Source organism: Colias croceus, chromosome 8 (assembly GCF_905220415.1).
Source record: "Colias croceus chromosome 8, ilColCroc2.1".
Taxonomy (NCBI): domain Eukaryota; kingdom Metazoa; phylum Arthropoda; class Insecta; order Lepidoptera; family Pieridae; genus Colias; species Colias croceus.
The window spans coordinates 9,780,424-9,806,412 of NC_059544.1; the positions used below are offsets into that span (position 1 = coordinate 9,780,424).

At 32.7% G+C, this 25,989-nt stretch overlaps 1 protein-coding gene across 1 annotated transcript in view; it reads left to right on the forward strand.

Moving 5' to 3' along the window:
• LOC123693533 (kinesin-like protein CG14535) overlaps positions 1–25,989 on the forward strand; it is a 267,034-nt gene that overhangs the window by 232,488 nt on the left and 8,557 nt on the right. The window contains exon 6 of the mRNA XM_045638690.1: positions 18,321–18,524. Within this exon, the coding sequence (XP_045494646.1) occupies positions 18,321–18,524 (204 nt within the window). The remainder of the gene's footprint in view (positions 1–18,320; positions 18,525–25,989) is intronic.

Genomic DNA, 25,989 nt, shown 5'->3' on the forward strand with positions numbered 1-25,989 from the left:
TTTGATCTTATACTCCAACAAATGAGCACACTAATCAACCTGATTACTACCCTCGTGTCCAAAATATCAAAATGACGTCACTCAAAATAGCAACTTGGAACCCAGACGGTCTGTCTCCAAAAAAACATGAAGTTGAACTTCTATTGCATACACATCAAATTGACATACTTCTTGTGGCTGAAACACATTTCAATAATAATAGCACTTTTACAATAAGTAATTATGATGTATATGCAACTAACCACCCAGATGGTACTGCTCACGCCGGTGCTGCTGTTATAGTCAAGTCCAACATCAAACATCATGCCCAACCTAAATATAGAACAGCCCACCTGCAAGCAGCCACTATCTCGATTGAGGATAAAATTGGAAATTTTAATGTGTCTGCTGTTTACAGTCCTCCTAAGCATAAAATAACAGATGAACAGTACAACGAATTTTTTAACACACTTGGCACTCGATTCATTGCCGGCGGGGACTGGAATGCAAAAAATGTTCATTGGGCTTCAAGACTCACTAACACTAGGGGGAGAGAACTCAAGAAGAGTATTGACAAAAATATGTTAGGAACCATCTCTACATCAGATCCTACCAACTGGCCAAGTGACTCGAAAAGATTGCCTGATGTTATTGACTTTTTTATAATGAAGGGTTTATCAAGCCTATTCTATCACATACAAACATGCCTGGACGTCGACTCGAATCACGTCCCAGTTATTCTAACCATTGGCATAAATGCTATTAAAGTTTCAAAAAGTATAAAACTTTATAACACACGCACTAATTGGAAAAGGTTCCACAAACTGGTTAATGATAGGCTTGATCTGAAAATACCCCTGAAGACTGAGACAGATATAGATGAAGCTACAAGAATCTTTACTACAACAATACAGGAATGCTGCTGGACATGCTCTCCCAACTTACCGAACCGCCTACCTCAGGACAAGCTTATCTCAGAATCCATAAAAACAAAAATATTGGAGAAAAGGAGACTGAGGCGAGTATGGCATACAAGTCGACACCCAAATGATAAAAGGAAACTGAATAAAGCCGCCAAGGATCTGAAAGCTCTTTTATCCGAAGCCAATGATGCATCGATGCAAGCTTATCTGGAAAATCTTACAAACACCAAAGCCACAAATTACTCACTCTGGAAGGCATGCAAAAACTTTGACCGGCCACTTCACCATAAGCCACCAATTCGAACTCAAGGCGGGAACTGGGCTAAATCCCCGCAAGACAAAGCTACAGCTTTCGCAAATCATCTTAGTCAAGTTTTCCAGTCAAACCGAACAGAATATGATGAAGATGAAACGTATATTGATTCAGTTCTCATGCAGGACTACCAACTCGATCTTCCTCTAAAACTAGTAACTCCTAAAGAGATCCGTAGGAATATTACAATTATGGACAGTAACAAAGCACCAGGGTTTGATCTCATTGATAGAAAGGTCCTGAAGGAATTGCCACGAAAGGGAATAGTATTTCTTACCTCATTATTTAATGCTATACTGCGACTAGGGCACTTTCCTGATCTATGGAAAGTCTCGCAGGTCATAATGATACTTAAACCTGGAAAGCCTGCTCATGAATTAACCTCATACCGACCGATCAGTCTTCTGCCGACTACATCTAAATTGTTCGAGAAATCTCTGCTCCATAGACTTAATGACATCCTTAAACAAAAATCAATTATCCCAGACCATCAATTTGGATTTCGTAGTGAACACGCCACATTGGAACAGGTCCACAGGGTTTGTAGAAGCATAAGAAAGTCCTTTGAAAAGAAAGAATATTGTTCATCTGCATTTCTTGACATACAGCAGGCTTTTGACAAAGTTTGGCATAAAGGTTTATTGTATAAAATCAAAAATTTATTACCACATACCTTCTATGGAGTTTTGGCATCTTATATATCCAATAGAATATTTCAAGTAACAGAAAATGAATGTACATCAGGCTTCTACAATATCCTTGCTGGAGTACCACAGGGATCAGTACTCGGACCGGTTTTGTACACCCTATACACATCCGATATTCCAAGAAACTCAGATGTAATAGTTGCGACGTTTGCAGACGATACAGCGTTACTTGCATCACACAAATGTCCGATGCAAGCATCCCAAAATCTACAAAAGGCACTGAATGAAATAGAATCCTGGATGAAAAAATGGAAAATTACTGCCAGTGTCACTAAATCAGTACACGTGACCTTTACTCTTCGCAAAGATAACTGTGCTCCTGTAACACTAAACGATACTCAACTTCCCCACTGTGATACTGTCAAGTACTTGGGCATGCATCTAGATCGTCGACTTACCTGGAAAGAACACATTAAAAAAAAAAGGGACGAAATAAATTTAAAATACAGAGGACTCCACTGGCTTCTAGGTCGAAACTCAAAACTGTCCATGAACAACAAACTCCTCATTTATAAAACAGTACTTAAACCGATATGGACATACGGACTGCAACTTTGGGGTGCAAGCTGTAACTCTAATATAATGATAATGCAACGAGTTCAAAACTATATCCTCAAGCAATTATCAGGTGCTCCCTGGTTCATCAGAACAGAAGAGGTTCACACTTTATTGAATATACCAACCATCAAACAGGAAATATGTACGCAACATTTTTCATACAAAGTGCGATTGGGAAAACACCCAAACCCTCTTGCTACAAAACTGCTTGAACCTGAAAACGTGCGTCGTCTCAAAAAGCGACGAGACATTTTTGACTAGTGAACACTGCCGGCTGCCAAGCCCGATAAAATAAAGGATGGACTCCAATGGGAGCAGCATTCTTCCTGCCATACGCGCCTTCAACATATCCGCTTATAGTCTAGCGACTGATCGCAGATATAATATTAAATTAAAAAAAAAAAAAAAAAAAAAGTTTTGAAGCCTCTTAGATATAATTTCTAGTACCAAGTAAATACGAGAAACTAAAATTACTATTTATAAACACTTGAAAAAGTTTACCTGAAAAAACAAATGGTAGGTACTTAATTGATTTTTTTTTTTGCCGACTCGTAATTCGTATGTTCTTGAATTTGATATTTTTGGTTTTATGGCATTCAAATTCAAATGTCTTTATAAATATAAATTTAAAAAGATTAGAAAAAAAACGATCACGAGGTGGGACTCGAAACCGCATCCTTGTATGTTCTTGTAAAAAAGTATGTATTAGGTACCCGTCACAAGCAAATACCACACGTTTATTTAATAAACACTTAACCCTTGAAACCGTCAATCAAACACACGTAAAAAATGTTGAAAATGCGTCCCCAAACAGGTCAAACAATTCAGCAGAGCACCAAATTGTATTCGCGTACATTATTACTAGCTAGAAGTGTGAACTCTGCCCGCAAAGTTCACCGTCCCGACAGAATACGCAAGTATATTAAAGTGTAGCACAATAAATTTAAATAAAGCATAGTTATGGAGTTTTCATGTCCGCCACTGTATTTATGTTGCTAATAGCTTGCGTTGTTTGTAATGTAAATGCGTTCTACTTACGTTCTTATTACGTTTTTAAAAACTAATTAGCGCTGAGATTGTTTTCTTATTATTATGAATCTTGTCCTACTTGTAATGTGCTTTCTTACATAATTAATTACACATTATATTCACAATATAAAAGAATGGCATATACATTGTATTCTTAGTTATATTGAAAAGTATATACTTTTGCTTACTGTATGTTATTGAGTTTAACTCAAGACACAAACTATTGCAAAATCATCTAAGCATCAATAAGGGAGGTCATAGGTTTTCAGAAATAAATATAACTAATTTTAACACGTAGATGTTAATATTTATTAATCTCTTAAAAATCGTGAGAAGGCATAACCCACCATCGACTGTATCCCATGTTCAATAAGGTCCAACTAAATATGAACATCACAAATGAACACACTCGTAACAAACAGCAATCAACCAAAGATAACTCCACACTGGCGCATAAATTTCGCGTCTTCGCTAACGACATTAACTTCTAGAATATTAAACACGTCCTATCCAGAGAGCTCATGTTGTTCGGCCACAATTGGTACAATTTCTTTGTTGCACGCCCCATTGGTCACTCAGTAATGATAGCGTGTAACATTTGTTCTGTCCCTCTGTGTATCACGTTGCATGCGTTAGTATACTTAGTCACGTAATTCATTTAGCCGATTAAACGAGGATATTTATGTAATTGATCCTTTAAAGTTAATGATAGTACTAAAGTGCTGAAAGTTAGCAATTAAAATGTTTGCGTTGTGTTTGAAATATAACTGTAAGTATGTCAGTGCATGTATTATCTTTATTTAGGTGGCGTATAGTGCATTATAGACTTTCATGTAGGATCCTGCACAATGCAGAACGAAGTTTGTACTTTATACTATGAATTTAAAGTCGAAGCTTCGTATAAATATTATGATTGTATAATTAATTATTGACTTTGCAACTGATTTAGGAGTTTAGGAGAAAATATTTATAAAAAATATAGGATTTAGGAGTGACTGATTTAGGAGTCTAGGAGAAAATATTTATAAAAAATATTTTTTCCCAATTTATTTTAATCTCGCTTTTCCTCTCAGCTGTACATGAGTACAACTTATCCGCTCGTAACATCAGCGATGGCAGCAAATTGCGACGACATATTATTACGACAAAACTTATTAACGATACAAGTTTTTAGTCGCGCCGTAAATCGCGCTTGTGTTCACCGCTTTATATTATGGCGTTTTGTTTATAGTTGAGTGCCGTTGATTAAATTATTTTATGTCCTCTTTTATGATCTAAACTTGTCTTAAGATTTTATAAGGACCAGTCAAGTGAATCGTCAAAGTTTATATAATAGGAAACTTTTTTTAGTGTTTCCGTATATAACATCAACCATATTCTCTGCTAAATTTGCTGCTTTTTCACACAAAAACCGCAGAATAGAATAAGATTAAATAACCATATAACATAACATATTTAAAGATACGATAAGATACTTCACATTGATAATACGACAATACAAAATCCACCCCAAAAAATATCGAAATATAGCTCCATGGCAACTCAAAACTTGTTACATTACTCATTACCGAATTAGAACCGAGTTGCGAGTTACAAACGACCACCTCAGGATCCTTCGCACCATGAAATTTTCTCGAAAGTTCTTGCAAGTTTTCAGACGTTTTTCAACTGGCCCCAAACTTCCCTACTCGACACCCAGAGCACGTATTTTTGTCAACTTTCCACGCACCGCCTGTTCTTTCGAAATTATAAGGAGTTGTAGGTAAGACGGTTATTTTGTTAGTTTGTTATAAATTAATTTGACCTACTATATGCAATGTTAACAGAGAAAAAGATTTTCAAGAAATAAAACAACTCTAATTACATGCATTTTGATGATGAAACAGGTAAATCTAGTTTCCAAAAAAGTATATTCGATCTTACATTTTATTTTGTTCAACTAATTACAAGCTCATGTTCAAGCTGTATCAACATATTTTTTTTATCTTCTCTCAATCCAAAAACAATCAATTCAGTAACGTTATGTCAATCAAACAAATCAAAATTTGTATTTAAAATTAGATTCCCGATATTGTTTCCTTATATTTTTCCCCGATATTAATCAAAGCAAAGGCAAGCAAAAACGCAACAAAACTTTGACTATTCACGCAATGACACATTGGAATCGTTTAACTAATTATTAACTTTTCGGAGTCACTTCGGATCCCAACTTGTTTAATTTGTGGCACAAGAAGTGTTCCCGCTTTGTGCTGAGTCACGATAAAGTTAGGTAACAGCGACTTTTCCAAAGTTCGACTGTTTCGCAATACTTTACTTTTCAATGTAAATAAAATAAATCTGGCTTGGGTTTAGATGCGTTTTATGTGGGTAATGATAAATTCAACATGGGTAAAAGATCAGCCAAAAAAATCATAAAGGTTTCTCTTTAAATTCCTGGCGAAAAGGTCGAAAAATAATCAATCAGGCTTCGAAACTAGTACTAGTAGTTAGTAATAATCATATTTCTGATAATAATGCTGATAATCCTACACTCAGCTTGCAATGATGATAAAGTTGTCATCTTTTATTATAATTATAATATTATCACCACAAAGTCATATAAAATTATCTTTAAAAGCAACAACGTATTTCCCAACAAACCTGGCACATAATAAAAAAACATTAAATGGAATATAAAAATTCCTCAATAAAACATCAAAATATACTAATGATTCGTTGCTAAGGTGTCTCCACACTCGAGCACCACTCTCCTAATGAGGCGCCGTCCCTCTGATTAAATATTTTGCCGTTTTCGCTTTTAATTCTAACAAACCTTCAAACAGACTTAGTATTTGGTTAAAAATCATTAAACTGGTTGCAATATTTCGTTAAAATTGTAAATTCTGCTTCGTTATAAAATTCAGCTAACAGTATTCGAATGGTAAAAAGATATAACTTTAATTATGATACTATTTTTATTTGTATATTTTTTACTTCCTTTATTAAAAACACAGCAAAGGTACTCTGAACATCGTGCAAGAGGGTCTTGAATCAATGGCATAATCATTTTTCTAATGCCCGTCTAATTTGATGAACAATCGGCTATAACCTTCCAAGGTTATTCTGCTTTATCGCTTCTAGCATTCAAACTCAAACTCAAACTCAAACATTTATTTATTCAATTAGACTACTTTTATCAGCACTTTCGAATCGTCATTACATAAGTATTTTAACATTTACCACCGATTCGGAAAGCAGTATCTATGGAGAAGAACCGGCAAGAAACTCCATAGTTGCTCTTTTAAAATCATGTCAATATTAAGTTCATATTCACTTGAAATACTTATTTAACGAAGTACAAGCGAAGTAACGCAAAAAGCTACAAAACTGGCATATTTCTTCAAGATTCACCAATCGATTTTGCTCAAACGTGACGTGCCTACATATGCCGTGTCGCATCCGGACATACTAGGCGTTTTCCTTCATGGTACATATCTAATGTACGACATTCGCGGGAGTCACGGTTTTGGAAGCACGAATAAATTGACTCATGTGGAACTATGAGGAAGTATATGAACCATGATTTTCATAAAATGTATATATTATGTGGCGAGAGCAGTGGTGGCTCAGTGGTGAGACCTCGGACTTCGAATCGATAAGTCCGTGGTTCGAGACCAGGCAAGCGCGCAGGAAATAAATTGATTTTTCAATTTATCTGCGCATATTGTAACATCACCACTGCTCGAACGGTGAAGGAAAACATCGTGAGGAAACCGACATGTCGAAGAATTAAAAAAAGTTCGACGACATGTGTCATCCGCCAACCCGCACTTGGCCAGCGTGGTGGATTATGGCCTGTACCCTCATAGGAGGCCCGTGTCCCAGCAGTGGGAACGTATATGGGCTGATGATGATGATGATATATTATGTATCTTCTGGTGAAATTCCCAACTTTTCAAATTATTCGCATAAAATAAATCTATATTTTGTAACGTCATTTCTCTTTTATGGTTATTATTAATCAGAACATTTTGTATGTGTGTTTGTGACACTCTAACTTATAATCATGTTTAAATAAAATATTGAATATGTTCTTCTTATAGGCACAAGAAAATAGTTAAAAGGTTAAGTACAATATGAAAAGCTCATAAGCTCATATTTTCAGAGATATAAACGGAAGTAAAATAGTTTAAGTCGAGGTCAAGGTTTCATATTATGACTGTTTATGGGATAAGACTTTTTATGTGTACTATCTCGTGTATGAGGCGGCTATTGAATACAGGCGAGAAAGAAAATCTTTTTGGAATAAATCACATGAATAGTACGAGTTTGTAAGCATTTCATTTCCTCCTAAAGAATCTCGAAAAATACTCTATGTGCTGTTTTCAGATAAGCTTAATTTATAATTGTTTAACGGCATTTGCTTATATTTTAATTCATTTTTTATTTTAATTTTAATAATTAATTTTTTTTTAATCATTTTATCATTTTAATAATATTTGTTTGATGAACGACATGGTAATAAATGTTTACCAAAAGTCTGTCTTGATGCTCCTTTGTCTGCTAATTGTCTGCATCTATAAAATATGTTCTAGAAAGTAATAGAAGACTAGAACTGCTATTTTACTTGGGATCAGGGGAATCACCATGATGACTTAAAGCAGTGTTGTCTCCTGGGTTGGAAAGTGATGGCACTACGCGACCTATAGTATAGCGCTGTCATTTTTTCACTCTGGAAATATTACTGCTATAAGACATCATGGTAACCCAGGACGCATTGCATTTCCATCGATTGACGCGAAATGCTTCGGTCGGTGCACACGCAACGCTAATCCAATTTGCACTAAGTTCACTAAAGTCGACAAGTCGCTAGACTTAGTGATTTAAATTACAAGTTTTCCCGTTGAATATTAACGCCGCGTAGGCTTTGGATACACTGCCACTAAAATTGTATTGCAAAAACCTGAAATTTTTATATGATAGTACCACCAAAACAGTGTTTAAACTTATTGAAACAATGTAAATAATTCCAAACAAGTTCCAAACATTGTCATTAAATTTCATACATTTTGTTTATTGAAGTGATTTCACGGACAAATGCAAGAGTTAGATTGAAAATAAAAAAAACGTCGGCAAGAGAAATGGGAGTCTATTGTTTCAAAAACCTTCCAATCGCTAAAAAATATATATCATATTATGAAGAAACTATAGCTACGTTACACAAGTTTTACTGCTATATTTTCTTTACAGTTTTTAATTACCAATTTCACGTATCAGCAGTGAGCACACGCCCTAAGCCACAGTTATTTCAAAGATCCTAGTACCAAGACTCGTCTGAGCCTTCTTAGTGCTCAAACTTTACTGCTGGGAAACCTCGCAGTATTTAATTATAAATGAGTTTATTTTTAGCTTCAATAATATTACGTTGGGATAATTTACGTTATAAAAATTTAATATTAACTTGATACGTTTTGATGAAATGAGAAGATTGCTTTTCACAAATTATTATTAAGATAAAGCTCATATTAGTAAGTGTCACTTGGCGTGTGAAATATTTTGAGAACAATTATATTACTTAAGTTTAGGGCGACTGAAGACTTTTTATTGGAATAGACTTCGAAATTTTTTTTTCAAACATTTTTATTTTATGTTGGTAAAGATAATACGATCATGATGTTTTCTAGCAATAATCAGTATACATAAGGAATATCTCAATAAATAATAATTTACCTCATGACTATAATTATCACCAATTTGCTAAAACACAATTTACTATTACAATATAATTTCAATGTAAATTCTTAAACATATGAGTTTAATTTAGTGTAGTTACACTGCAAACTAAAGTCATCTATTAAAAAACAGTACAAACTCTACAATTCACATCAACACTACCAAAATCACACCTCATTCATTATTTCTACAAGTAATGTATAAAAACTTGAGTTCAATGAAAATTTTTGAAATCGCCATAAAAGTACTTCACAAGATGAAGCCTTCCATAAAGGTAGGATTATTTAATGGAGCGGCTTTTATTTTTCTCGACTTTATGAGACCGTTTGCGGTTATCCAGCCTTCAACAGGGACGAACTTTACGACTTTGGGGCTAAAAATATTAAAATTTTCCACGAAAATTGTGTGTGGATTTATAAATATTGTACAAGCTGCCACTGCTTTAGCATTCAAAATTAAATGGTCTTTTATTATTAAATTCTTAAAAGAATCGAATGTAAATTAAGATGCAAGGGATTGTCGAAAAACATTATAATATAATTATGCATTCCTTTAAATGTACTTACGCTACAATATAAAATAAGATAACAAAAGAAAATATCAAAGAGAATTGCGCCTGTCTTATTACCTATATTACAATTTTTATAGCATTTAATACAAATAAACATTCTTGTAATGTTATTAGAGGCCCTTTACTGGGGCCTCAAAAACCTGGCGACCCAGATTTACGGCTACTATCAATTCTCTACCCCCTAAGGGCTGCACCAAGATTGTCTTTCTGATTTAATTCACAATTGTCCGTTATTTTAATTGAGTTCAACCCTTTCAGGAAATTTTTGGTTTTATTTGCATTGAAGAAAAGTTATGTTTTGTTTTCGCTTTCGAAGAATAAATATCGTTTACCTACTTAATTATTAAGGAAGGAAATGTTTAATGGAATTGAATAAAAACATATTTATGAAACGAATTACGATAGACTTTTATTAAAACCTTCTTAGTAGTGGTCCATTCAACTATTTTTATTTACATAGACCAAACTATAAATACAAGCTTAGGTACTTGCTTGAAAGCTTAAGCATTTTCTGATATTGCCATCGTATTATATCACAGCAAGCACTCAAAACAAGAACACTGCTTTTAGTATGGCAACCCCAAGCTCAGGTTAAGTAAACGTTATTAAGTAAGTTACGTAAGTGTTGCCACAATATTTAACATCTTTACACCACTAAGTGATAAAGTAATTAAAACTTAGTTAAAATATTTGAATGAAAACAATAACAACTTACAAATTTAAAAAAGAAAACTGTTGAGATACAGTTGTTTTAATTAAATTTTATTAACACATAGATATTACATTTATAATTTGTTGAAGACGTTCGCGTTGTTACATAGGCTTATTTTTTTTTAATTTTGATTTTTAAACAAAGAATTTCTTTAAAAATCAAAATTTTTAAACTAACAATGCATAAAATATCAAAATATACAGAGCGATCGTAAAAGCCAGTAGTTATTTAAAATCTCAAACCGCGTGATCCCATAAATAGAAATCTTAATAAACTCCAAAATTACACGGACCATAAAACACCGCGCGCTAGAAGCGACACAGAACTCATAATATTTTATAGTCTATGGAAGATAACCACCCATTTATATACAGACGGCGCGAAGCTATAACTCTAAACCGATGTTTGGTTTAAATCTGGTCCTCCCCTTTGATAATTTTCACCTGGGGCGCCCCGCGGCGCGCCCTCCCTAAATTTATACTTACTGAGATAGCATCTTCAAAGAAATTCCGTGACAATGCATCTATTGTACTGGATGTGCTACCGATTTCGGTTACATTAAAATATTGTACATTCGTTCAGTTTATGTAGTATGTTCATCTTGATTTCTAATTGTGTGTTTATACTCTCCTGTACCTATCTATTTTCTGTGGTAGGACTCTGTTTATATATTTTTCTTATTTAATAATTTTCTTGTCAGTTTAAAAACGAAGCATAATGTACTCTACACGGTAGAGCAACTTATTCTTAACTAGCGAATTATTTTGCTATACAACATTCAATGAGATAAAACATCCTCGTATATGAAGGCATAGATGAAGATTGATGAAAGATAAGTCACCAATAATAAGCTTATAACAGTACTTTATTTAGCTATTTCTAAAGATATGACAAATATAAATGCAAAAAAAAAACATACCTTGTTGTCACATCCATTTCAACTTATTCAAAGCCAGAAGCTAAAGTGTCGCATACAATATCACAACGTAACCGCTTATAAAGATTTACATAACTCATTGCAGAACCTTCCCAAGATTTACTCCTTCATTTAATAGACGTTTCACTTTTGGAACTATCATTAATACCCTTTAATGGTGTTAGTTGACTTGAGGGGAGATAAAAATACTTGAATAATATTTTCATGTTAGGTGCATGTTGTCACGTATTTATAATATGTTGTTCTAGATTAAGTTTTAATTAATTTAGTTGAAGTAAATAATATGTACACAATAAGATCTTGTAAATGTAAAAATGTTGTAAAAATGTATTGAATATTTTCAGCTTATTCTTTCTTTGCATTTCAGATTTTACTGCATTTGATCGTCCTGAAATTATAATATTACCTACTAATTTTCCTATTCTAGGTATAATGTTTTATAATTACTGTTCATGTATTAATTACTTGAATGTATGTAAATTACATTTACTATAATTGAACACTTTCGTATATTACCGTCCTTTCAAAACATGTTGTAAGACCATTGTGAAACTATTTCAATGCCCATTCTATGTAATCTATAACAATAAACACAGAATAAATAGAATATTCCCGAACAATCGTTCGTAAAAAAAGTTGGAATTTCCCGCCATTGCTCTTAATATATTCTTTTGTTAAACATACAACGTCCTCTGTGGATTGAAGAGACGTTATCGTGGCTTGAACTACTTTTAGATATTTCACAATAAAGTTGCTTCTAAACGGAATTATTTTACATTAACAATATATTTCGTAATGTTACAATATAAACTGATTTATGTAATTGGAATATGTAATAAATCACCACGAACTTATTCGCGGTTAAAAGGTACTGTGTTTATGCGTTTATTATTGAAGTTTAATATTCCATTAAACTCTGATTATGTAAAACATTACTAATTTTTTTTAAATATATTTACAGCTAGCTATTTTTCGCATTTGACAGACGATTTTCATAATCAATTTTGCTAGAATTAAAAGAAGAAACCAAAATCTCCATAATTTTTCTTTATTTTAATAAACCGTCCAACTTAAAAGGCTTCTTGTTCATTGGCTTTGAAAATACATCCTATTTAAAAACGTATCACTGCAAAAATACACTCTACACTTTACAACACACTTTATATTCTAGCTCATTTTCCACAACCAAATTATAAGATATGAAAACACATGAAAATCAGCGTTTGCATTTACATAAACACGGCCAAGTGCGTGTTGATAAAGTGTCAATGTGATGTCAAATTTGTTCGGGCCGGTCGTAAAGAATGTAAGGTCGGCATAAAATATCGGTAGAAAGATAGCAGGCGTTTGCAGGCATTTGACTGATTTTATTAACCTGGTTCGCTGTATGACGCGATTTTGGAAAATATATGAGGTGTGCGGATTTCATAAATCTATACAACATAGTACGGATAAAATTTATGTATGTTTTGCTAAATTATATCACAGATAAAAGTAGGTTAAAGTCAAAATTTATCATTGAAAACAAATTTGTTTTATTTGTAGATTATGAATATATTTTGTAAAAAGGGTAAGAATAAATTATGGATGTATCATACCACAATGAAAACTTCGCAAATGAACTTCAGAGATGGGAAGTAATTATTTAATTACAAATTGTCATAAAATGTAAAACACTACTTAACAAGACACAATTCAAACTAATACACATTAAAGAACATTTCTTGTTTCTATGTTATAGCAAATATAAATCTATAAATAGAGTTTCCTCTTATTTCAGACAGGGACAGGTTACACGTGCTGAGTCAAACTATTGATTAATATTTTGCTAGTGATAGCTTACCTCAGCGGTAATGTCTCACAAGACCTGGATCTTAATGAGACGGGGTAGGATACATATACGTACATACATTCATAATACGTAATGAAAACGTTAACGTAACGTTAAAGAACGTAACGTTAACAATCTTTTGTAGTTTAAATTGTTATTAGACAATATGATAATAACGTTTATAGATATTTGATTGTAAACTATTAAGAGTTTTTAATTTAACGAGTATAAAAATTAGCTTAAAAACGTAACTTGTGGAAACGAGGAGATTTAACCAATGACTAACCATTTCTTCCCCTGCATCATTTCCTTACTTATTAAGTTGTGTGTTTTCTTCTATATTAAGAAAAACAAACTTCCATTCATCTCCACTGTAATTCACACTCGTACTATGATCACTGAAACAGATCCCCCTTATAATGTGAACCTCGTCTCATTACCTGCCTCTAATTTTATGCATGAGCGCTTTCAACTCAGATCCTGAAAGTATCAATGAACTGTTTAAAGTTTCATACTTCTGGGTGTTTGCGGAATGGAGTTCATTTCATAATCACCTTTTATGTTATTACTAGCTTTACTAGTTGGTATAGCAGTTTCGTTTGTTTTAATCTACATTATATTTATATTATAAAGCTGAAGAGTTTGCTTGTTTGTTTGAACGCGCTAATCTCAGGAACTACTAGTCCGATTTGTCTTTCGGTGTTTTATAGCCCATTTATCGAGAAAGGCTATAGGTTTTCATCACGTAAAGACCAGCGGCAGCGGACTAGTGCGGATGAAACTATAAACTGTAAAATATTTACTAAAACTCACCTCGAGAATCACTCTATTTAAAAAAACCCACTTCGAAATTTGCGTATTTTTTAAGATTGTATACTCTACGGTCATTTTATAAAATGTGTATTAAACAAAATTATACACTTATATCAACTTAAAGCTATTATAATAAGTGAAAACCTTGTGAAAACTATGATAATGTACTACGCTTTGTTCACAAGTATATTACCAAAACCACTTATATGAACTGTAAACCTTTTGATATTACAAAAACCTGTTATCTCTTCACATTATTATTCAAATCGAATTGTTTCAGTCACAACATTTAACGTTTATATTATAAAAATTTTGTAGAGGCTTTTACGCAAGCTTGTGAAAACTCCAAATATGGTTAATTTTAACGCCAAAAAAATGGCTACCATGTATTTATGAACAGGAAAATGGCGGATATAACGAAGCCATTTCACTTGTTGACAACGGGATTTGTTTTTTCTGGAAGACTGTTTGTCATTATGTCGGGAATATTATATAAATGTCGTTTGCGATAATGGTGTTTTAAGATAAATAGATTTTCGTGATGCTTGATGTAGACAACTGTGTTTTCACCTAAGGCTAATATAATAATTAAACATCATCTATATGAAAATCATTGTTGCTTCAATATATTAAAAAACATAATGGATTTAATCTGTCTTTATTTATATTTATAATGCCACCCTCTTCTTCACACCTTTATGTTTCGTTTTCACGACAAATACTCCCGTAGGTACTATCCTTTTATTGCAAATATCTTACTTACTTCTAATATAATATTCTTTCAATCGTAAAAACGAGACTGTTTCTCCTCTTTTTTTTGCAACTGCCAATCTGAAGCAAAACTCTACAAATTCCACTTACCACATACTATCCAACAAAATAGCACGTTAAATAATTGAATATACCCAATACCATATTGCATACTAAATTACGTCCAGTCGACCGGTGACGCTGCCGTCCTGCAGATAGCGGCGCTCCAGCATCCGTCAGGGGAGCTTAGGGGCTCAGCATGTCATATAGTGAATTACAATTCGGAATTGAAGCCACTTATCGTGATAATACTGTTGTTAGAACCCGCTTTATATTTTGAAATTCATGTTTGAGACTGAGAAATATCAGTGATCTTAAAAATCGTGTGCAATTGCTGTAGGCATGATTCTATTAAATCCTTATTATGTAATTTTTAGTATTGTATTATGGTTTAGTAAAAATTAAATTATATATGTCTATCTGTTAGAATTAGACTCTTTAAATGCAGGAACCAATTTTGATGAAACTAAGAGCAGAAATAGGCACTTTAGAACCGAACCACGGAACAAAAGATACACCGAACTGTATACATAAAATCTATTTTATACACCTACGTATATATATTATCTATCATGGTTTACAAGCTATGCAAATTGCACGTCGCTGCAATGTCAATAACTAATCAGTCTTGAATCAGACGTAAGGGCGTATTCAGAAAGAAAGCTTGAAACTTATAAGCGCTTATCGGCGCTTGTCAATGCTCAAACCAGCTTGTCAAAACCAGCATTGACAAGCTTGTCAAAACCAGCATTGACAAGCGCCGATAAGCGCTTATAAGTTGCAAGCTTTCTTTCTGAATACACCCTAAGGTTGCACACACAGAAAAGGTCATTTCAAATAGAAATACCTTATTTCTAACGATATCAAGTATGTTTATTTGATAGCTTGTTTAAGTTTTTTTTTTTTTTTTTTTATGTCAGAGCAAGCAAAGGAGCAGGTGGGCCACCTGATGTTAAGTGGTCACCACCGCCCATAAACACTTGTAACACAAGAAGTGTTACAGGTGCTTTGCCGGCCTTTAATGGACAAATACGCTCTTTTCTTGAAGGCCCCAATGTCGTAGTTGTTCGGGAACACCGCAGGTGGCAGATCGTTCCACAGTTTCACCGTACGCGGAAGGAAGTTGCGGGTGAAGCGGACAGTGGTGGAGCGCCAACCATCCAGATGGTGCGGATGGAACTGGTTTTTACGGCGTGAGGTCCGGTGGTGGAACTGTGCGGCTGGTAAAAGGTGGAACAATTCCTCAGAGCACTCCCCATAGTAGATTCTGTACAGTATACACAGAGACGCAACGTCTCTCCGCACTGACAGTGGATCGAGCCTATCGGAAAGCCTACGGTCATCGACAATTCGAGCTGCTCGACGTTGGATGCGGTCAAGAGGAAGGAGTTGATACTGTGGGGCTCCGGCCCAGAGATGAGAACAGTACTCCATATGCGGTCGCACCTGAGCCTTGTACAGCTGAAGTCGGTGGGCCGGCTTGAAGTACTGTCTCGATCTACTGAGCACACCAAGTTTTTTCGAGGCTAGTTTAGCCTGTTGTAGGAAATTGTAGGAAGTTGTAGGAAATTGAAATGACTACTTTACTATCCTCAACTCTTACCAACACAATCTTATTATTATGCATTTTTTATTCATGCTGTTATGTTTCTGTATGTCGAATTGTAGAGCAAATGACCATCCATCATTGCATGATATATTATTTCAAGAACAAATCAAACAATAATATTGTAAGAATCTATAATTACAGAAATAATTCGATTCAATTTTCAATCTAGGGCAGAACGTAGTAGAAGTGTTTTTGAGTTTTTTTAATTGCTTTTATGTCACAATTTGATGTAGCAATGACACTTGACAGATGACATTTGACGTTCAGGGAATGTTTTTGAAAGACGGCTATGGCGCGAATGTCAACCTGTCACTCCAAAATTATTAACGGATAGTTTTGGTGGTTTTAAGTTACTTTTCGAAGTTAACTTTGATTCTATCATTAAAATATATTCTATTTCCTACAATAATTTTTATTAATCGCCCATAAACCTATTCCCTTCTATACTCGGTTTTATTCTGACCTTATGAATAAACCAAGGATTACGAAAATAAGCATTCCTATTTGTAAACTTTCTGACAAGTAAATAACTTCCAAATAGCTAAAGCAATTATAGATATAGATTACCATTTTCGAAAAGCTCTTAAGCTTATAGACTCTATCTTTTCTAAAAATCTTCCATCTAAAAGATTAATTATTTCCTGAAGCATTCACGTCTGTAATCCTGAAGGAACTTCTCAGCTAGTTAGCCATAAATATATTAACGAGTAATCCATTAAATACAATTCGCAGTACTAATGATTTGGTAATATCTCCATCACGAGGCTGCACACGTGCGTCTTCAGTTAGCATGCGAGACACGGCAGCAGCAATTACTTGATTGGGTTATATGTGGAGAAGTGGGAATTTAATGAACGTCTTTTTTTCTATGTTTTAGTACTAAGGAAGGAAATACGTAGGTATATAAGCAATCGGGTCCTTAGAGGTAACTATAGTAATATAAGATATGCCAAAAGAGATTTTAAATTAAAACCAGATTAATCAACTAATTGGAATTGGTCATATAATTATTATTTACAAAGTTCTGAAAATAAAACTCTCAAAAATTATATTTTCAATAATTGCATACTTGTATTGGTTTCGATTTTCCTGAAAATGTAGAGCAATTTTTCCTTCTACATAATTAAAAAAAAAACTTTTTTTTCTTTTTACACATCTTTGAACTAATTCAAAGTCTTAACTTACATAAAGCCATGTATTTTTCGAAACAAATCTAAATTACTCAAGATTACCGTACATTAGTATGTAGAAACAATACGCTCCATAAACCTCATAACAAGACATGTGCAATTAATTCCCATGTAATTACTATCTGAGTGATTTACACGTGAATTATGTCGCTAATCACTTGAGCTAACTGCTCAACTATTTTAATTATAAGTAGGGGAAGGTTGTCGGAACTTCTAAATGTTACACTGACACATCTGTGTCAAATCTTGATTAGATTTGACAGTTTTGTAGCGAAAGAAAATAAACGAAAGGATATTTTTTGTAAAATAAAACACTATCTTAGTCTATAATTATATATTTTTATTGTTATTTATCTTATCAAATTTCAATAATAATATGACACATAGGTAGTGAGTAGCATAATAAACATTTAATACATACAGTTAGTACTGTAATCAGCCTACGTGAAAACCTATGAAAAGCCTATGAAGTAGAACCTATGTCTTTATCCCTGATTATCCCTGATATGAACAACACTAGAGCGTATATTATTTTCAAGTTCTCTTTCATCTCTTATTAGAATTATACAAATAAGACCTATGTATTAGTTTTTATGATACATATTTTAACTAACCATTTGTTACAGGTGAAAGTAATGCTGCGTGTGGGTGCAACCGGCGAAGGTCCCTTCACGAGTGGGACCCAGACATTCTCTCTGGACAAACGCAAGAAGCAGGTGACTCTCTGTGAAACAGCACCACCCAGCACGGCTCCTGAAGACCGGAAGGTGGGGGTCGCAGCACCGAAGATGTTCGCATTTGACGCTATATTTTCACAGGATGATTCACAGGTACGTTCATGTAAGAATAATCAAATTGCAGAGTGGAATGTATGTTTTTTTTATTATAATACTTTTTAAATGTACGACTTTAGACGTAAAGTTATAGGTAAGAAAAGGGAAAGATTCGAAGCTACACAGCGAAAAATACACATATTCCACAATATAGCGGCTAATTTTGAGATAGTAGAGTGATTTTAAATTCATTTCTCGACTATAGATAAAGGACACTCATATTAGTGATATTTTTATATATACAAGTTTTTCATACCTTTTATAGTGTACATATTATTTTAATAATAATCTCCAGATTGAGCCGGATGGAAATTCTAAAGCGCTTACAACTAAATCTATTTAAAAGAACCCCGGCAAGTCGACCTCAAAATACCCAAATAAATTTCATAAAACAGCTTTTAAAGTTCTTTTTAATCCCCTTCTTTTTTAATTCCCACGACAATTTAGGTGTGAGAATATAATTATTTTCAACTATAAAAATCCTAAATAAAATTCATACAACAAACTTTTAAAGCTCTTTTTAATCCCGATATTTTTTAAATTCTTACAATAATTCAGGTGTGAAAATATAATTTACTTTCAACTATATTACTTAATTTGATATTGTAATAATTTGATAAGCCCCTCCATTATGTTTAAGCGTTTTCAATTAGCGATGGGTGGAGTTCATTAAAATTTTCATTCAAAATAATTTAAGTATCTCCTTCCTAATGTCTTAAGGTGACTTAGAGAGCTATTAATTAAAATGAAGATTTGAGCAATTGTTACGAAAAGTGTTTCCGTGAAACACGATACAATTTGGAGTTTAGATATTAGATAACAAAGTTAATATAACACGATTAATTTGTACAAAAGGGGTGTACATTATACAATAGATTTAGTGTAGTATATTATATTGTATATTAGTGAAAAAAAGCGATTGTATCATAGTACAAACATATTTAAAATTGGAGATGTGGAATATAAATACAGGGTTAGTTTTCAACGACCGGCCAAATTTTCAGAAATGGTTCAGAATCGATAACATTTTCGATCTAATGAAAAAAAAAACGTTTTTTTAAATTAGATTTCATTCCTGTCCGCCACTAAAAAGCGAACGTGTGGACATTACAAAAGCACAATTCAGTTCAACAACCTAGATAGGTAGAAGCACAATATACAGATACATACAGTAAGGAAACTTCATACAAAATGTTCGAAATGGCTCCCCCCCCATCAAGCGTGTTTACGAGGGTATTGAGGGGGATCGATAGTAGCGGGTGACACATCCACAGATTTTGAATATAGTATGGAAAAAAGTTTAAAGTGATGTCAATTCACATTAAATAAATATCGATTGTTTCAGTTTGTAGCCCTTTCAATAAATATATTTGTAAATACCATATCTGACTACAAGTTAAAAAGATACTATTTTTTAATTTCTATAGATATGGCAGTATGAGTTTTAAATTATGTTGACATATTTTCTATCAAAATGATAGCTACAAATAGTACCTATTAAGAGTCCAGTCTGTTTAAAGATCGCATCTATTTTTTACGCAATCTAGAAGAGCACGAAAATTTAAAAAAAGGAAACCTTAAAAAAATCTTGTTTAAATTTATGTGCATAATTACGTAAATATTAGGGAAGAAAAAGATAGATATTATAATTTTTGTATTTTTATCGATACGTGGCGTCTCCACTTTGTCAAGCACTAAGCCTGTCAAACTATTTTCTTTTTCTTCCTAAAACAAAAAGGTAGAGGTTATATGCTCGTATAATAATAATTTTAATTTATTTTTGCATATTTTGTGTTTTTTAATTTAATTTAATTTATCGTTTTAAAAATAATTTAGTAGGTATACCTACATACAAGTAAAAATTCTGGTTTAAAATAATTATTGAATATATGTATAATACAAATATCAAGCATTATAAATAATTTAGGTACATTAAATAGCCTTCGGCGTCCATAACAAAACTAGATTTCGAAATATAGCACTGATAAAAACGTATTTACTTTTACAAGCTGTATTAATTCGGATTGTTTCTTCTTGTAAATTCATATTTAGGCCACACCATTTTTGTATTTTAACGGGTTTTAATCTCCAAATTACCACAAAATCAACTGTGAAAAAAAGCAAACAGAAATATACAGGCCGAATTGATAACCTTCTCCTTTATTTTTCAAGTCGGTTAAATATCAAAAAGTAACAGCCCTATAGCTAAACGTCATAATTTCATGGGGGGGGGGCTTAGTTTCCTAACTGTATGTACGTAGTATATATCTGTCAACTGTGGTAGAAGTTAGCACACACATAAATTTGACGATGCGCGTACGCACACATGCATTGATTATCGCGTGTTTACGATTTAGGAAATTTTTAAGACATTTTCAAATGAATGCTATTATTTTATTTTTTTTATTCGACAATAATATATTAAATGTACCTTTGGTTTAATATCTAGATCTTAATTTTAAATTTTAGCTGGTCATTGAAAACTAACCCTGTATGCTTGACTTTTTAATTGTGTTCCTAATATATAGGTTATATAGGTATTATTTACATACAAACACACAGACAACAGACAATATATAAATATAAATTGACCTAGCAACACCTATTGAAGTTTCACCACAAAGCTTAAACCCTGAAATCATCGCACCGTAAATTCATTTGATGTTTTCTAAATTCGTCGCCTTAAAATCTCAACATAAGGCTTTGAAGTAATAAGATAAAAAAGCATAGCTTTCTCATTACTCACGCAGTTCAAATTAATTAAAATTTAATTGTTCTGTAATCTGCATATACACTTTTTTGGCTAAAATCCAAACCATTGTAAGCCAGCTGATAAAGAGACTTTAAACATGTTTAAAAGATATCGTTGTGTGTATAAAATTAATACGCGTGTAAATTCCTTTTATTTCTATAGATTTTGCATGAAAACGAAAAACTGAAATGCTTTACCACGGAAATTATTTACCACTTTCACTGTTTCACTCAATAATTTTTCAATAATCAATCATGTTTTTATTTTACTCATTTTTAGTATAGTATCCATCTCTAACGGAGAAGAAAGCAACATAATCATAATATAACATCAAAAATATCAAAGAAAATATCTAACCCTTTATGAAAAATCGTAGATAGGAACTTTTACCAAACTGAAATGTCCTGAATCCCATTTTTAATTCTCTTCCGTATACGGTTTCATTTTTACTGAAAATTCACTTGCAAGTATTGACGTTGCATGTACTCGTATGTTACCACAAAATCCATATTTGTACAACGGCTCGACAGCTGAAAACCTACCGATATTGAAACGTTCCCGTATATTATATTTTTATAGGTAAGATCTACTCAAAGCATATCTTACCTATACTAAAATAGGTGTTAAGATTGTCTCTATTGTTTCTGTTGTATTCATAGTGATTTTGTTAATTATTCCTGAGTGAGAAGGTTATATTATATGTATTTGATATTTAGTTTTATAAAATTCAAATCTAATATATATTATAAAGGCGAAAGTTTGTAAGTATGGATGTATGGATGTTTGTTACTCTTTCACGTAAAAACTACTGAACCGATTACAATGAAATTTAGCACACATATAGAGGGTAACTTGGATTAACACATAGGATAGTTTTTATCCCGGAAATCCGACGGGAACGGGAACTATGCGGGTTTTCCTTTGCAAACGCGGGCGAAGCCGCGGGCGGAAATCTAGTGCTTTATAATTGAGAAAATTTTTCATCTTTCGCTTTTCTTATCTTCAAAAATTTCTCAGGCTAGGTACCTATATTATATTTTTAATTTTTATCCCGGGGTGGTCTCATGATATATTTAGTAAAATACGTCAATACAAATTCGAAAAAAAGACAATTGTTAAAAATAAAATGTTACCACGATTCGTGTTATGATTAAAGGGCCCGGAAACCCATGTGAGCACGTTCCTGACCCTATCTGCCTTTTCTATTAACTCATTCATAGCCAAATTCGGACTTCATTGGTTGTGGCGTTTTGTTGGATCTTTCGTAAAAGTTATTGAAATTTGTTGTTGCATAGTCGATCTCCAATATATCGAGATGAGACTCAAAACTGTGTAACTGTAGGTACTAAAAAACAACTATAGGTACAATGTATTCACTTAGCACTAAATCCTAATCCAGAGGCTCAAAATATTTACATCTTTCTGAAATAAGGAGAAAAATTCTGTACTACGTTTTATGAACTTTCAATCAGAGAGTAAATTAAGTTGGTAAGTACTTCTAATTTTATAAAAAATTCTATATTTTTACACATATCATAGCAAAATTTATAATTCAAACAACAAACGTTAATTAAAAACGTTGGCGGCATCCCAAACGCATGTAAAACCGGCCGATAAACAAACCAAACTCGAATTAGTAATAGCTACAAATTAAGCTGAAACTAATGCAGCGGCCAGGATTATTGGGATTATATAGAATTAATGCTTGTACGCCTAGCTCGATTGTGAAACATGCGTCTGGATGCGGGGATAAATAAAATTCTGTGATATACACTGTATCTAGTTTAAAGTAAAATGAACAGACGAACATTTATTCACAGAAGATACATCATATTATGTAACAAAAGTAAATGTTAGCACAGAATAATAACTAGTACCTAACGTTGTTTAGTTATTTTTACTATATTGCAAATAACAATAGGTATTAAAACCCAAAACATGTCCCAGAATACTAATTTTGTAAGTACTTACATGCACAATACGAAAATTAAGGTTATTGAAACAAATACGACAAGTAAGTCGATATAGATTATAGAGTATGAAAATAAAACTCAAAAATTAACATTACACTATTTTCAGTTACTCCATTCATACTATTACTATTACCAAGGTAAATAACCAGTCTTAAACCGCGAGCTGTAAGCGATGCCTAACCTCAGCAATATACAATAGAATAATCACATAAATGATTATAAAAAGCGTTTTATTCACAAAATGCGCCAACATTTTAGTTATGCAACGCATTCAGAATAGCAGCGATACCCGAACGGAGCCTTTCAACAATTTAAACATGAAATTCTCATGGAATTTTTATGTTGAAATTCGAGTTCAAAAGTTCGGGACAACGGTTGCTATGATAACGGGCCAAGTTCGCAAATTTCGTTTAAATTGTTATAACTTTTAATATTTTAAAGTTAAATTTACATAAATGGATAGAAAGTTGTTATACTTTTAATAGTGTCGTCGATATATCAATACTGTACGTAGTAGCACTATGTCGAATAAACACTATGTTTTCTGAAGCTAAATGTTAAAAATATGAGCAATGAAAAAAGCATTTCGTTTTACAACTGTAATTCACAAAACAAAGAGTTCAATTAACATTAATTTAATCATGATAAAAATTTACAATACATTGAACTATAAAACAAATTTCATACGTTATTTCATACTTAGCATAAAGTCTTAAAAATCACTGAAATTGTACAAAAACCATTTCGGACACGGTCCGGGAAACAGAAATCTATAAAAACCCATATAACTTAGAGCAAAGGCCCGAAGGGAAAATTAAAGATTCCCTTTAAAGAAGGGTTGAGAGGAAGAGAGATTGTAGAATATTCGATGAGATTGTCCCATAGTAACTTGTCCGCTATAAAGCGCTCAAAATCACAATAGATTTCTGTCCATTACAGCTAAATAGTTTAATTTATTACGAGTTTGTGAAAATGTTTTTATTATGTGAAATATTCTAAAAGTATTGTATCAAATATTGGCTTTTAAATCGTTAACATATCTAATATATAAAAATCAATGCCACTTTTCGTTGTAATTCCATAACTCGAGAACGGCTGAACCGATTTCGATAATTCTTTTTTTATTATATTCCTTGAAGTACGAGGATGGTTCTTATGTAGAGAAAACGTTAATATGTACCACGGGCGAAGCCGGGGCGGACCGCTAGTTCTCTATAAATATTTTTTTTGTTTTGATTAAAATGGAATTTCATATGAGTTTTTACATATAAAATTTTCTTTTTTATAATCATAGCGTTGTTGTTATGACAACATTTCTCAAAAAAAAATACAGTTTATAAAACTTTAAAAAGTGAAGTCCCATGTCCCCTAGTGGGATAAGGGGCAGATGCATTATACATATTATGTTTCACTGATCGATTTTCTTTAGGGACAAGTAGGTGATCAGCCTTCTGTGTCCTAACCAGACCGAGACATTTTATTTTCTTCGTCTCCACCGGGAATCGAACCCAGGACCCCCTTTTATGAAGCTTTAGCTTATTTAAAAAGCCTTCAAAACAAAAACATAATCTATCAATACTCATATTCATCTAGATCCATCTCGCCGTTTAACATTAAAACAACCGCTTAACATTCAAATTAACAAACACAACCTTATTTTCACAGTAAAATAACAACAGCGGTCCGCACAACTAACGTAATATAAATGTGAAAAATTTATGACAATGCAAGCACTGCAGCCGGGCCTAATCTCGTAAGCTTTGTGACAGACAACGATAAATGGCAGAACATATCTATTAGTATTTGTGGTGGATCAAACTACTTTTGCGTATTACATATGATTTATATGTTCTTGGAAACGGGATTTTATTTTGATGTGTTCGTGGTATTTTAAGTTTTGAAATACTAGTAAGGCACTAAAATAAATTTATAGTATAGGTAGTTAGAGATATTCTTCTACAATTTGTGTGTTAATAATTAGGTATGTATGAACTTTTTTAGGTTTTTTTTTTAATCCCAGTATAAGTTACCTATATTGTGATCTTCAAATATGACCTGATTATTCGTTAATCGCTTCAAGATTTACTTCGTGGTTTTCTCTTTAAGTATTTACTTATATAATAACCACAATGTTTTTGCATCAATATTTTTAACATTTCCTAGTTTAGTAAACTGCGCATTTCAATATATTATCCGAATAACTTATCACGTCCAATCATCATAAAATTAATATGCAATACGCATTTATATTAAACATTCATGACGTCATCAGTTAGTTTATGACGTTTAACGACGTGTCATTGCTGTTAATGAGACTAATTAAATGGCAAGATTAGCTTCATTATTTATTTATGTTGGATAATTTGTAATTTAGGTTAAAAATAGCAACATTTCAGTATGTTCTACGAAAGTTTAACGCATTATGAATACTAGCTTTCCCCCACGCAAGCACTCTTAAACTATATTCGTACTCAATTTTATCCAAATCGGGTGTGTAGCTTAGGAGTAAAGAATAAACATACAGATAGAGTTATACATTGATAATATTAGAAGAGATATAGTAAGGAAGTTAGGATAATATATTTTGTTTCTAAATTTGTTGTTCTTTTTTTTTAATAAATACGACCTAACAGATTATATTCATTACATTTCTTCGAATTTTTCATCGAATTTATAGCGAGCGCTGTAACTAATAATCTTGCTTAAACCGACGTCCTTAAAGGGTTATGAGATTAGT